Raw genomic sequence first — 13658 nt, forward strand, 5'->3', positions numbered from 1 at the left:
ATTAAACCAGGAGAAATAATGTCTACAATGGAAAACACAATGATTTTCTATAAACCTACTTGTCCTGTTTCTATAATTATTGTCACTGATACAATAGGTAAATAAATTACATGATTTACAAAATATGCATTGATCTTTTGATTTTTAAAGTTGTAAAATGTGCATCAGACTAATGATTCATTTGTAGATACTGCAAAATATTTTCCATCTTTAAGAATACGTGATTTTAATTTTACTTTTATTATTATTTTTTTTATAGTCAATAGCTATGATTATAAGGATATTAATTTGCAAGAATTTATTCTTGGTTATTTGTAATTAATAATATCTGAACTATCACAGAAATTATTTCTTTGATTATTTATACCAAGACTCATTTACGTATTGTACCTATTTTTTATAATAGTTAACGATTTTCAAACAATATTCTCCTTTGGAAATATCTAAATATGAGGAAATGAAATTACAAGATTTTTCTTTTAAATATTTAATTAATTACGAAGGAATTTGGTACAAATATGAATATTAAACATTCCTTAACAATTAATTCATAAAATCTTCATGATTTTCCTAAAATAAAACTGTATTTCTTACTGGTAGTAATAAAAACCAAATAATAAACTCGGTTTAAAACCAAAAAAACTTTTTTTCTTCAAAAAAAAATCGGTTATTATACCAATTCTGCTAAATGCTAAACAACTATCGCAACTATCAATCAGGTATTACTGCATTTTAGGAGAATTACATTGGGAAGTTGGTAGGGGGTCTTCAAATTTTTGATGTGAATAATTTTATTTTGGTAACCTTGTTGTTTATGGGAAACATATGTAATGAGATACTTTCCTAGTTTTTGTTTCCATAGGTAAAGGAAAATATTTTTCGCGCAAGCGTTATTACCAAAAATTTGACGCCAATGGATATGGATCTCCCGCTTCCCAATTATCGAAACTTTCCATTTTATTTTCTCATAATATTTTCGATCTCTTGCCGTAATAATTAAAAGCGCCACTTTCCTAACTAACTAAAACTAACACGATGCCGAATGAATAAATTCGTGTTAATTATCCAGCAAACCGATTGCCGGCTTTTATTTTGATACAGAATAACAAATAATACTTTCAAGAAGCTTTTTTAGAAACTGGAATTAAAATGCATATGCAATTTATTAAGTTATTTTGATATTGAACGTGAATAAGCATAGTTACAACATACTAAGGTCGTAACCTTTAAAAATTAACAAAAAACTTTACACCTTCACACCATTAGTCTCCACAACAATGATCGATCCCACAAATCCACATGTAAGTGTTTTGCTGCCAACCCTTGTACACATTTTATCGTCATAAAAGGTTATTTACAAAAAAAATTCCTAATTTATTGATAATTGCACTTAAAATCAGTAGAGGTGCTCAGAAGTGCCTACAAATGTGTTATTACATTGCGTGAAGTAATACAAGCAAGATTTTTGAATGAAATTACTGTCATTTCATAAGCTGCGTGTAGTAATTTGATCATCAAAAACTAAACAAACAACCCACGACCACGCGGTTTTTGTGGACATTTAACATCTTCTCTAAATATAGTATAGTGTACTTTCTCGTTGATTTCGTGAATGTAGCAAATTTAAAACACAAAAATACCCTTTAAAGCAATAATATTTTGCTCTAAAGTAGGAACTAGCATTTTTTGTCATCATGGCGAAAATACCAAGGCAAGTAAAAGACAAAATAAAGCCATTAGTTCAAAAGCTACTTGACAGTAAGTTTCTTTTTCTTCATTTATTTCTGTTGTGCTATGAGTTTATACACGTACGTGAGAAATTTTGTTCAATTTCATACTTTGTTTCGTCATACTGTGCTTAAAACGAGAGAGAGAAAAAAAAAAAAGTCTTGAAACTGCTGTAAATCATCCCGTCTTTATTTTGACCAGATGTTCCGATTTTGGCAGGACAGTCCCGCTTTTTGCCTCAAAGTCCCGCGTTTCTGTTAAAGTCCCACCAAATGGGGAAATAAAGATAAATTAGACTTTTTCATCATTTTTGTGAGCATTCATTGTAAGATAGACAGGTAAGTAAAAACCGTATAACACATATTTACCGCAATTTTAAAAGGGAAAGCGTGGCATCTGAAATATTTTAGTGAAATCATAGAAATTTTTAAACTCACTTTTCTTCTGAAATGTAAAGAATTAAAACCAAAATTTCTGCATTGTTAAACAAGAATTGATGGGAAAACTGATATTAATTTCGTTCTTTTTTTCATGTTCCAAAATATCTGAATTAACTCTTTTAATTCAGCTTTTAATTTTGATGGAAAAATGATGCTGTTCATAAAATGGATCAGGAGCAAGAATTTGGAGAAAATTATTTTAAGAGTTTATCGGCCTATAAATAAACCTATTGATATGATTTGGCTGGAGTTGATAAGCAATAAGGGCAAAAAATTACGTTTAGGGAACATTTATAGGCCACCCAATTTAAGCCAGGGTCAAGATGAACAGACGTTTAGTATTATTAGTGACATTTCAAGCAAAGGGTCAGTCATCATAATGGGAGATTTTAATTTTCCAGGAATTGATTGGAATAATTTTTGCCATAGTAATAGCAGAGAAGAGGAATTTTTGAAAATAATTGGTGAATGTTTCTTAGATCAAATTGTAACTCAGGGTACTTGACAGGACGTGATTTTGGATCTAGTGTTCTGCGACTTGGAAGGTTCTGTTCTGGGATTATGTGTAGGGGAACACATTGGAGATTGTAACCACAACAGTATTAGGTTTGCTATTAAATTTGATACGCACATAGTAGAGAATTTCAGGTTTGGGCCCAATTTAAGAAATACTGATTTTATGGCACTTAGGCAGAGTTTGAGAGCAGTTTTTTCTTCCGAATTGGACAATAGCGATGTGAATCTTCAGTGAGCAGAGTTTAAGGAAAATCTAGTGAAAACGGTTGGGGATCATGTTCCCTTTAGGAGAAAGGGTGTCAATACTAAAATTTGGCCGATCTGATTCTCCAGGGAAACTAAAGACACTCTAAATAACAAGCAAGCGGCTTTTCATAGTTTTAAAGAAACTGGTCACAGTGCAGATAGGCTCCAATATTGTAAGGCAAGGCGTAAATTTAAGTATTTGGTACGGATTCAGAAAAGAGAGTTGGAGCAAAGACTGGTAGATAACATAGACAGGAATCCTAAGAGGTTTTTTGCATACGCTAATTCGGGGGAAGTTCGAAATAGTCATATTGGGCCACTGGTTGATGAGCAAGGAATTTTAATTCAGGACAATAGTGATATTGCTAGTATTCTTAATAACTTTTTTTTGAGTGTTTTTAACGATAACTGTATCTCAACAGTGGACACCAGCAAGACACAAGCTATAGTACAGCTTGAGAACTTTGTATTTTCCAGGGATGACATTTTACTTCATTTAAAAAAATTAAGGAGACTAAGGCTCCTGGACCAGATAATATTTATCCGAAAATTTTAGTCCCTTTAGAAAGGGTCTAAAGGGAGTGAAGGAAATTATAGACCTGTGAGTCTAACTTCGGTGGTTTGGAAAATTTTTGAAACATTGACAAAGATTAAGATAGTAAATTTTTTGGAGACTAATAATCTATTGACTAGTTCAGTACAGTTTCAGGAAAAGTAAATCTTTTGCAACTTTCTAATTTATTACATTTCTATGCCAAAGTTACCATGGCTTTAGACAATAAGAAGCCTGTAGATGTTGTTTACATTGATTTTCAAAAAGCTTTCGATAAGGTACCGCATGTTGCTCTACTTAGCAAATTAGCTGACATAGGAATAGGAGGGAAAATTTTCATTTGCGTAAAGAACTGGCTGACCGGAAGAAAACAAAGGGTAGTTGTGAGGGGAAATTATTCTAAATGGAGTGAGGTTTTAAGCGGGGTTCCTCAGGGATCAGTGTTAGGGCCAGTTTTGTGCATTGTTTTTATGAACGATATCCATATAAAAATATTTCTGGGAACATGAATTGTTTTGCTGATGATACCTAAGTTATGGGGAGTGTAGAAAATGAAAAACAAGCAAATCAGCTGCAAGAGGATCTAGATTGCAAAACAAAAGATCATATTACGGAGTGAGCTGATAATCGGAGTATGGCTGTTAATGGGAAATGTCAAGTGCTACATTTAGGGCATTTAAATAAGTGTACAAGTTATTATTTGCAAGGTTCAGTCATCAGTCAGGCAGAAAAAGTTACTGATCTGGGCGTCTTAATAAGTCAGGATTTAAAGTTTAGTCAACACAACAGTGCAGCTTAGCTAGTAACAAAGCCAATAAGATGCTTGGGTTAATCAATAGATCTATTTCAAACAAATGTAAAGAAGTTCTTCTGCCCTTATGTAGAAGTTTGGTAAGACCTCATTTGGAGTATGCTGTTCAGTTTTGGTCTCCTTATCTTAAGAAAGATATTAATGTCTTGGAAAGGGTTCAAAGCCGGGCTACAAGGCTAATAAGTGGACTTTCTCATTTAGACTATGATTCCAGGCTTAGAATGCTAAAAATGTAGTCTTGAGCAAAGAAAAGACCGAGGGGACATTATTCAGTTGTTTAAATTTATTAAAATGAAAGATGTTACGGGGCCAAAGTTTAGCACTGAAAACAGGACAAGGGGTCACTGTTTTAAGCTATTTAAATCTCAGGCTAACATGGATATTAGGAAAACTTATTATTTTAGCAGGGTAGTGGAACCTTGAAACAGCTTACCGGAAGAGGTGGTAATGAGCAAGAGAGTAGATAGTTTTAAGAGGGCCATTGATCTTCTGGGGATGGTAAATTGACTTGGACTAGCCTAGTTGGGCCCAGAGCCTGTTGCTGGTCATCACTTTTGTATTTGGATTTGTATATATAATATATGGAGGAACCCTTAATTAGTTAAATCCCTTCCCTTTCATTAAACTAAACTCTGCTTAACATTATGAACTACTAACATATTTTATTCCATTACCTACATCACTAGTAGCAGAATCCGGTTTTTTAATTTATGTAATCAAATCTTTTATAATATACACTATTAAAAAGAAAAAAAAACAAAACAAAACAATATTCTTGATTATGCAAATTAAAAAAAAATGTTTGCTAAAATAATTAAGATTTTTAAATTTTGCTCTTCCAATTCAGTTTCATGAAAAAAACATTTTTACACATTCCAAGATTTGTTAAAACTTGGTGTTATGGAAATGCAAATATTAAACTAGACAGCAAATTTAAAGACTAGATTGCATATCAGGGCCTTCATATGCCGCCTTATTTTCGTTTATTTTGTTTTGTTAATTTTTCATTTTTAGAGAATTTGCTTTTAGAAAGTAAAATTATTTTCTTCATGTCTTAATGTATTTCAAATTTTTTGCAGAATGCTCAAATGTAAAGGTTTTAACAAGGAAGTTAGAGTGGGAAGAAATTACAGAAATTTTAAAATTAGTTGAATTAATCCAAAACATTGAAAAAGGTGAGCTATTAAATGAATTTCTCTTTCATTTAATGAGTTTTGTAACTGTTTTCATTCATATTACTTTCTATTTTTCTGTATTTTATCAATCTTAGAGTATATTTCTCATATGTAATGCAATTTACCGTATGTAAACTTTCGTATTCTTCATTTGTTCCAAGTTTACGTGTATTCTACTATTTAAAATCAGGGTTTTAGCCCATCAGGCTTTGGTGTCACTAGGCCTTCGTTCAACGAGCAAGACCAGTTACGACCGGTTGGTTAATCAAATGACAGCAATGACGTCAGCGGTTACTAACCGGTTGTTCACAAACCAATGCCTTATCGAACGCTTTCAGTTGATCAGCATTTACTTGTGTGGACATGACACAGACGAATAACACGCAGGTGAAAAATACATATAATTGGTCAAAAATGTCACGTGGTTCCATCTACCAATCAACCAACTAGAGCTACGGTGGACCGGCAGATCAACCGTTGTGGCTCATAAAACGACATCGGAAGCAACCAGTTAACTGGTAGCTCTCATGAACGCTGCGGTTAGCAACTGGTTACTCACTGGTCGACCGGTGAGGGTTGTCGAACGCAAGCTAGAAGGGAGGAGGATGAAAGATACAGGAATGTTTAAAAATAGATTTTGTACTAATTGAGTTAAAATGGATGTATTTGAAATTACAAGTTGAATGATCAACTTATATATACAGCTTATTACTGATATATATATATTTAACTCTCTCAGCTTATATACAAAGAGAGAGTTAGAAATGGTTTGTTGATAACGCTTTATCATCAGTTGGGCTTTTTGATGACGATGAAAGAGGATCAAGTGAATTTTTGTCATACGTATCAAAAATGGAGGATTTCATTGCCGCTCAACTGCACGTTCTCACCTTACATATATATTGACATTGACACTACAGACACTTGGTGGCACCCCTTACTTCTTCCTATGACACCCCGTGATGCCGTAGCACCCAATATGAGAACCCCTGCTGTAGGCGGTTTTGTGGCTTTTGGTGGTGGTGCACCCTTGCTCTTCGGGAGAGGTGGATGGTACCCCTGGCAATTGGATGCCAGAATTGATTGATCGAGCATTTTCATAGAAGTTTAAATAAGAATTGATTCCTTATTACTAACATTTGTTGTATTTTTTCCATTTTAAGCACTGCATATTATTCTTAGTCTTCTGCATTATGTTTTTAGATCATAGGCATCCGTTTCCTGACAGAAATGTACACTGGGACAAATTTTATTCATGGTGTAGGGAAAATGGAGCTGATTTTGATGCTGTTAAAGTGAAAGAGATAAGTGACAAAAATTTTGGTTTGATTGCTGAAAAAGATATTAAGGTACATCTCAAAATTATCTTAATCTTGTTTTTGACACAACATATTTATTAACCATAATAATGCTCTATCTTGAAGAAAAATGCATGAAAAATAATGGTATTTAGGGAAGAACAGTTGATAAAAATTTATAATAAGATAAAAAGAAATAGTTAAAAATGTAAAAATACATCCCAAAAATAGTAACTGTACTTAACTGTTATTGCCTCTAGTGTGAAAAGGATATAATTTATTTAAAATCATAATATTTTTCTAATTTTATTTTGAACCCGATTAAAATTTAATCTGAGGCAGCATATAAAAAGTAATTTTTTGTTTTTGCATTGTTGTATTTGATTTATTCTTATGAAACCAATGTCAGTATCTTAAAAAATAATATCTTTTTCCAAATTCAGTGGAATGAAAAAGGAAATCTTCTAGCCCTACACTTTGAAATTTTAACATCTTCAGTTTTCTTCAATCAAAAAGAAACTTTTAGCCATCATTTTATTAGTTTTATAATCAGTAAAACAATCATAAAAATAACAATAAAACAAAGAAGAAAGAAAAAAGCTACTGCTTGATTATTTTTACACTTTACACTCTTGAACTGAATTTAACTTTTTAGAAATAAGATTTTTGTAGTCTAGTCAGTTTATACATATATTATTGAAAAATTGTGTGATAAGTAAATTTGTGGATGCAATAGTGGTAAATCAAAACTGGAGAAATAAAATAATGAATGAGTTACCTAAATTAATCGTTTTTTATATTTTATATTGCATTCATATTACAAACTATTTATGTTAGCATTTAATTTTAACTAGTGCTCTGCTTTTTTCTTTTAAACTTTTAATACAAATATTTAATACCTAATGCTATATGAATAACTAAATTAATGTTTACATTTTCAGGAAAATGATCCATTTTTATTTATTCCAAGAAAAATTATGATGACTGAAAACTCTGCTAGTTCTTCAAGATTAGGTAATATTTATTTGTATACAGTACTTTTCTGAAACATAAAAAAAATAAATAAATAAATAAATAAATAAATAAATAAAATAAAATAAAAAAAAAGTGTTGAATCAAATTACAAAAAATATAGGATATTTTAACAAATATGCATGATATATGGCTTTAAATGTTACTTCTTCATTACAAAAAATAAATAAAAAAACATGAACTATAAAATATAGAAACTAAAGTGTGCAATGGTGATACTTTGAATGTTTTCAACTTTTTTGATTTATTTTAGGACCTCTTATTTCTAAAGACCCAGTTCTGCAGCATATGCCAAATGTTCAAGTAGCTATGCATCTGTTGTTGGAATTCATAGATACAAATTCATTTTGGAAGCCATATATCAGTATCCTTATATTAAACTTCAGTCAGCTGAAGAACTTTATATATATATATTATATATATTTTTTATTGCTTATAAGTTGTTAGCATCATAGTAAGTTAATATTTATTCATTTTCTGTATAAAAGCTAAAGATTTTATGTTATGTTTATTGTACGAATAGTAACAAGCAATTGGTCAGCTCTCTTAAAAATATAAAGCTGATATGGGACTGACAATTACTAAAAGTTTCTAATGATAAATAGTGGTGTTCCCATAGGTTATGCTCCATATACGCAGTATACTCTCAAACATTTTTTAGACGTATAGCGTATACCCTCAAGCTTCATAAATTTTCATATTATGAGATACTATGTATTTGATCACATACACAAACTGTGCGTAATGGATTACTGGGAGTATACCCTCAGAAAAATTGATGGGAACATCACTGATGATAAAGTAATATAAAGTGACAGATGCCTCTGTTTTTTAGTGTTAATATGCTTTTTCAAGAAATGTTTTTTCTTTTTCATTCAATTTGTGAAAATAGAATCTAATATATTTTAACGAAAATCACATATTCAAATCAATCTAAAAGTATAATATTGGCAACTTATTTGTTGTTATCGTATTTAATAATATTAATCTACTTTTTGCTTTCGAGTTTCACTATTTTCTTGAAACACAGCTATATCCAATGTGTTAGATGGATGTCGGCTGCTGTTTCATGTAATCTTATTAACTGTTGTGGTTAGAAAAAATATTTAGGGGAATCACCTTGGAGTTTGGAAGGACTCACCAAAAGAAAAGATGATTTTAACCTAATTTAAATTACATTTGCATTATTTTTACAGTAAAAATCCAGATACTCCTGGGAAAAGCGTCTCCCCTCACCCCCCCAAACTACAGCACTGTTTTGAAGAAATGTTTTGCTTCTCTGTGGTACTGTATTTTCTGTTTATAATCCATGGATTATGTGATAAAAAAGTTTAAAATTTCGTTGTGCATATTATACGTTGCTCTGAATAATCTGATGAAAACAATTCTCTTTCAAAAAGCTTAAAATGAAGTTTGGGAAGAAATGCTATTTATGTTCTGTAAAATGCATAACACATGGGACTGAAAGCTTTCATGATTTGGTAATGCTTGATTCGATCAACTTCTGCCACCCTACTCTTTGTTCAAGATGGATACTGCTGCGAGCCAAGCAAGCGGAGTCTGGTGTATTCAAGCTAATTTTCTAACCAATGAGCATGGGCGGATTTATGGGGGGCCGAGGGGGGTCATTGCCCCCCCAGTCTTGGGAGGACTTTATACATGGTAACAACACACCTTCAAAAATGTGAAAAGAAAAAATCATGATTTTTTTTCTTTTTTTGAAAAGTTCAGAAGTGAAAATGACGAGAATAGCGACTGTCCTTTTCTGATGGGGGGGGGGGGACACCGTACACTGTATTACAAAGAGTAAAGCTGTCATCGGGTTGTTGAAATGTGTTAAAAACGACTACTTTGAATTAAAACCATCAGAGCAAGTATATGAGTGAAAATATGAGTAATCAGCCGCTATACTTAAAATAGTCAACGACTGTTTCAACAAATTGGAAACTAAAACAAAGATTTGAAAAAAAAAAAAAACGGATTTACCTATAAACTAAACAAGCTATAATTGAGGGCACCCGCTTTGTTGAAGGCCCCCAACTCCGGAAAATTTCATGATTCGTTCTTTAAAGAAAAGAAGAAAAGTACTTGGAAAAATAAATTCCATTTTAAAGTGCTTGAAAAACTTGAAAATTTGGAAAAGTGTGGATACAAACCATAAATTTAAAAATTTATAACAAATGATGGGAGGTGGGGGGAGAAATGCCGAAATGTGTCAAATTTAGCTCTTTGCCACATCATGCATCAAAAATATAAAAATCATGGTTCTCACATTTCTGTAGCATATTACTTGAGATAAAATTTTGTGACTCACATGTTTCATATATTGCTGTTTATTTAATCCCGAATGCAGTAATTTTGGAAATTATTTTGTATTATGTGCGTTTATCTTACTTCTTCTGCATATTGTTAATCTGTGCAGCCCAGAAGGGGGGGGGGGGAACACTACCTCTATTTTTTTTTTTTCGTTTTCTGCATTACTTGTAATTGAAAATAAAAAGTTGTTGTAATGAGAAATCAATAGTTTTTTTTCTTTTAAACTTAAAATGTTGTTGTTCCTGATGCCCCTTGGAGCACCCAAGGTAATGAATAACGAAGGCGCCCGCTTTTGAGACTAATATGAGAGGCTTCCGTTTGATTGAGCCCCATTTTAGGTGGAAGTCTGACTTTTGCTTAGACACATAAGACAGATAGCACAATTCAGATTTATTACAATACAAGGAAATCAGAACACCCAGGGCTGTAGGGGGGAATTGAACGCATGCCTCTCTGCATGCAGGCAGTTGCTGAGCAATACCGCTCGGCCACCGAGGCCCCAAACTTAAAAAAGTTGTTTTTTTACAAAGTTAGAACAATACTGTAAAACAGCACAATTAAGAACTAAATTTTAGAGACTGGAAAGTCCAATTTAAGTGCCTTAAATAATTTTAACTGTTCTCGAGTCCTCGAAACGGATTAAATGAGTCTTTAAAATTCCTAAGCAAAGTGTGCTTCAACTTTATTTCTTATCAAGTGTATAAATTATGAATTGTCCAAATGGGCCTATTTTCTAAATCTATACACCATTTCTTTTAAAGCATTTTTTTACTATTCATCATTTTGTATTTAATTCATTGTTGTATTTGTCGGTGGGTTGGAAGCATGATCAAAAACTAATTGAATTGAACCAACAGCCAAAGTAAGCAAATAACAATGCATAATCTTCTATTCTTTCTCGCTTTTTCTCTCTGAGAACTGCTGTAATTGCTTTGTCAACCCAAAAACAATTTTTACTGTGTATTATCGTATTTTGCAAAAGAGTGTTTTGCTATTTGTCTCCGAGATTTTAGTAGTTCCAGTTACCCCTTCTAAGGCTTCAAAATGCAGAATTTCATATCTATTTTACAAAAATTCCTCCAGGATAGAAACCCCCGTTATCCCTAAAATAGGAGATATTCTATCCCCTATTTAAAAGGGACACCATTTTCCACATTAGATATGGACTCCATTTACCACCTGTATAATAGATGGGGAGGGGGGGCTTTAAAAATGGTCTTTTTTTTGTCACCGATAGAAAAGTTGACCAAACTACTAAAGAAACCCAAACCCTGAAATAGCTTAGGGGCACGCTAAGTCTAAATCCAGCCAGTTGTAATCAATAGAACTGATAATGCTAAAAAAAAAAAAAAAAAAAAAATGCTGCCCCCCCCCCAGGAACTCAGTTCTAAATCCATCTATGCCAATAAGAGTGGCAAATTACACGTCACTCGCCCTCACACATGCTTTCACAACTTAGCTGACGTATGTAATGCTGCTAGAATCATTTGTGTATTCCAAAAATGACTCCTTTAAAATCTTAAAGCTTTAATATGATCTTTTGAGAATTAAAAATGCAAAGTAAAAGCCATCACAATATTTAAATATAGCAAACCAAGTTAGGAACATTATACAACAAACCAGCACGCTAAAGTGTAAATTAAACATCATTCATTCCGGAAACCATCGATGATGTAGCACTCTTTCAAAAAGAGAAATGCGCGCCACTCAACTGCTAGGTAAGATCATTCACCCTAAAAATTGCCCATAGGCGGATTTAGGACTGAGTTCCTGGGGGGGCAGGATTTTTTTTTTTTGGAGCAACATTTTTAATTGCCTTCCCCCCCCCCCTGTCTATTTTCTGTGATGCATAAGGCCATTCTTTACTTCTTTATGTGTCATTTTCATTACTGTGTGTAATCATGCTGTCCTTTTTGAATTGACCTTAAAAGAGAGGGGGCTGGTATTAATAGAGTGACGCAGGGCTTCCTTTTAAGTGGGATATAGAATATCTCTAATTTTAGGGGGCCCGGGGGTTACTCCCCCGGAGGAAATTATATAAAATGGATATAAAATTCTGCATTTTTATATCTTATAAGGGTTAATTGGAAATAATAGGCAAATATTTTTAAAAAACGTTTTATGCTTTAAAAGTGCTTCGTGATGCAAGTTAATACTTTCAAAGAAATGGTGCACAGATTTAGAGAATAGGTATCAAGAGAGTAACAAACTACCCATTTGAACAATTCTTAATTTATACATTTGATAAGAAATAAAATTGAAACACACTTTGCTTAGGAGTTTCAAAGACTTGTCTAATTATTTTCAAGGTTTGGTTGGTTAGATTGGATTTTTGGCTCAAGAGCCCTGGTAGACTATACTGCGCCAATTCTTTTCAGGGATTTTAGAACCTATCGATAATTTGCACTTTCCAGTCTCTGAATTTGAGTAGTAGATTATACAGTTGTACAGTATTGTTCTTTGAAAGAAACAGCTATTTTAAGTTTAAAAGAAAAAATAATTTTTTTTTAAATTTCTCATCACAACTTTTTTTTAATTATAAGTAGTACAGAAAACGAAAAGAAATAGGGGTACTGTATCATTTTTCCCCCGGGCTAAACAGATTAACAATATGCAGTAAAAGTAAGATAAAAGCAATCAATACAAAAGAATTTCCAAAATTCTGCATTCGGGAATAAATAAATAGCAAGATATGAAGCATGTGAGTCAAAAAATTTATTTCAAGTAATATGTTACAAATGCGAGAATCATAATTTTTACATTTTTGATGCAGGATGTAGCAAGGAGCTGAATTTGACACTTTTTGGCATTCCTCCCCCTACAATTTGTTAGAAATTTTAAAATTTAAGGTTTGTAGCCACACGTTTCCAAATATTCAAGGTCTTCAAGTACTTGAAAATGAAATTAGTTTTTCATGCACTTTCCATTTTTTAAAGGAACAAATCACAATTTTTTGGGAGTTAGGGGACCACTTCAAAGCAGGGGCCCTACGTTATAGCTTGTTTAGCTTATAGGCAAATCCGGCTCTGCATGTAATTCACTGTTACCTACAGATTTTTTTTTTGATTTTTTGTAACTGTAACGAAAATTCATCAGTTTTTACAGTTAAAGGAATTTTACGATTTTACCAATCTGTGTAAGGTTTTTATCAAATTTCAGCAAATTTTTTCAAAATTTTTGATGACTGAATTACTCAGATTTCAATAATGACAATAACTGTCTCATTTAAACTTCGATGATTATGACTTACCTTAATTTTTAAACAGTATTTAGAAAGTAAGGAAAATGGTACTTTCCCTATAAGTAAAAAGATTCAATTAATAAGAACGTTCAGATAACTGAAGTTTATTCACTTTGCGATAGTATTTACTTTTCTTTCTCAAAAAAAAAAAAGAAAGAAAGCAGAAAATTTTCTAAGTGCATGAAGTACAGTTCTAACTATTAGTTTCATATATACAAATTTTTTTCTTTAAAAAATAAAGAAAACACAGTTATAAAAACATTTCATCAGGTAATAATGCGATCTTACAAGAGTTGTGCAAA

General features: G+C 32.1%; 1 protein-coding gene across 1 annotated transcript in view; it reads left to right on the plus strand.

Moving 5' to 3' along the window:
• The first annotated feature begins 1541 nt into the window (after window positions 1–1541).
• LOC129228341 (actin-histidine N-methyltransferase-like) overlaps window positions 1542–13658 on the plus strand; it is a 48541-nt gene continuing 36424 nt past the window's right edge. The window contains 5 exon segments of the mRNA XM_054863020.1: window positions 1542–1758; window positions 5374–5469; window positions 6673–6818; window positions 7709–7781; window positions 8053–8163. Coding sequence (XP_054718995.1) covers window positions 1695–1758; window positions 5374–5469; window positions 6673–6818; window positions 7709–7781; window positions 8053–8163 — 490 coding nt within the window. The 5' untranslated portion in view covers window positions 1542–1694.

The sequence above is a fragment of the Uloborus diversus genome, chromosome 8, assembly GCF_026930045.1.
Source record: "Uloborus diversus isolate 005 chromosome 8, Udiv.v.3.1, whole genome shotgun sequence".
Lineage (NCBI taxonomy): Eukaryota > Metazoa > Arthropoda > Arachnida > Araneae > Uloboridae > Uloborus > Uloborus diversus.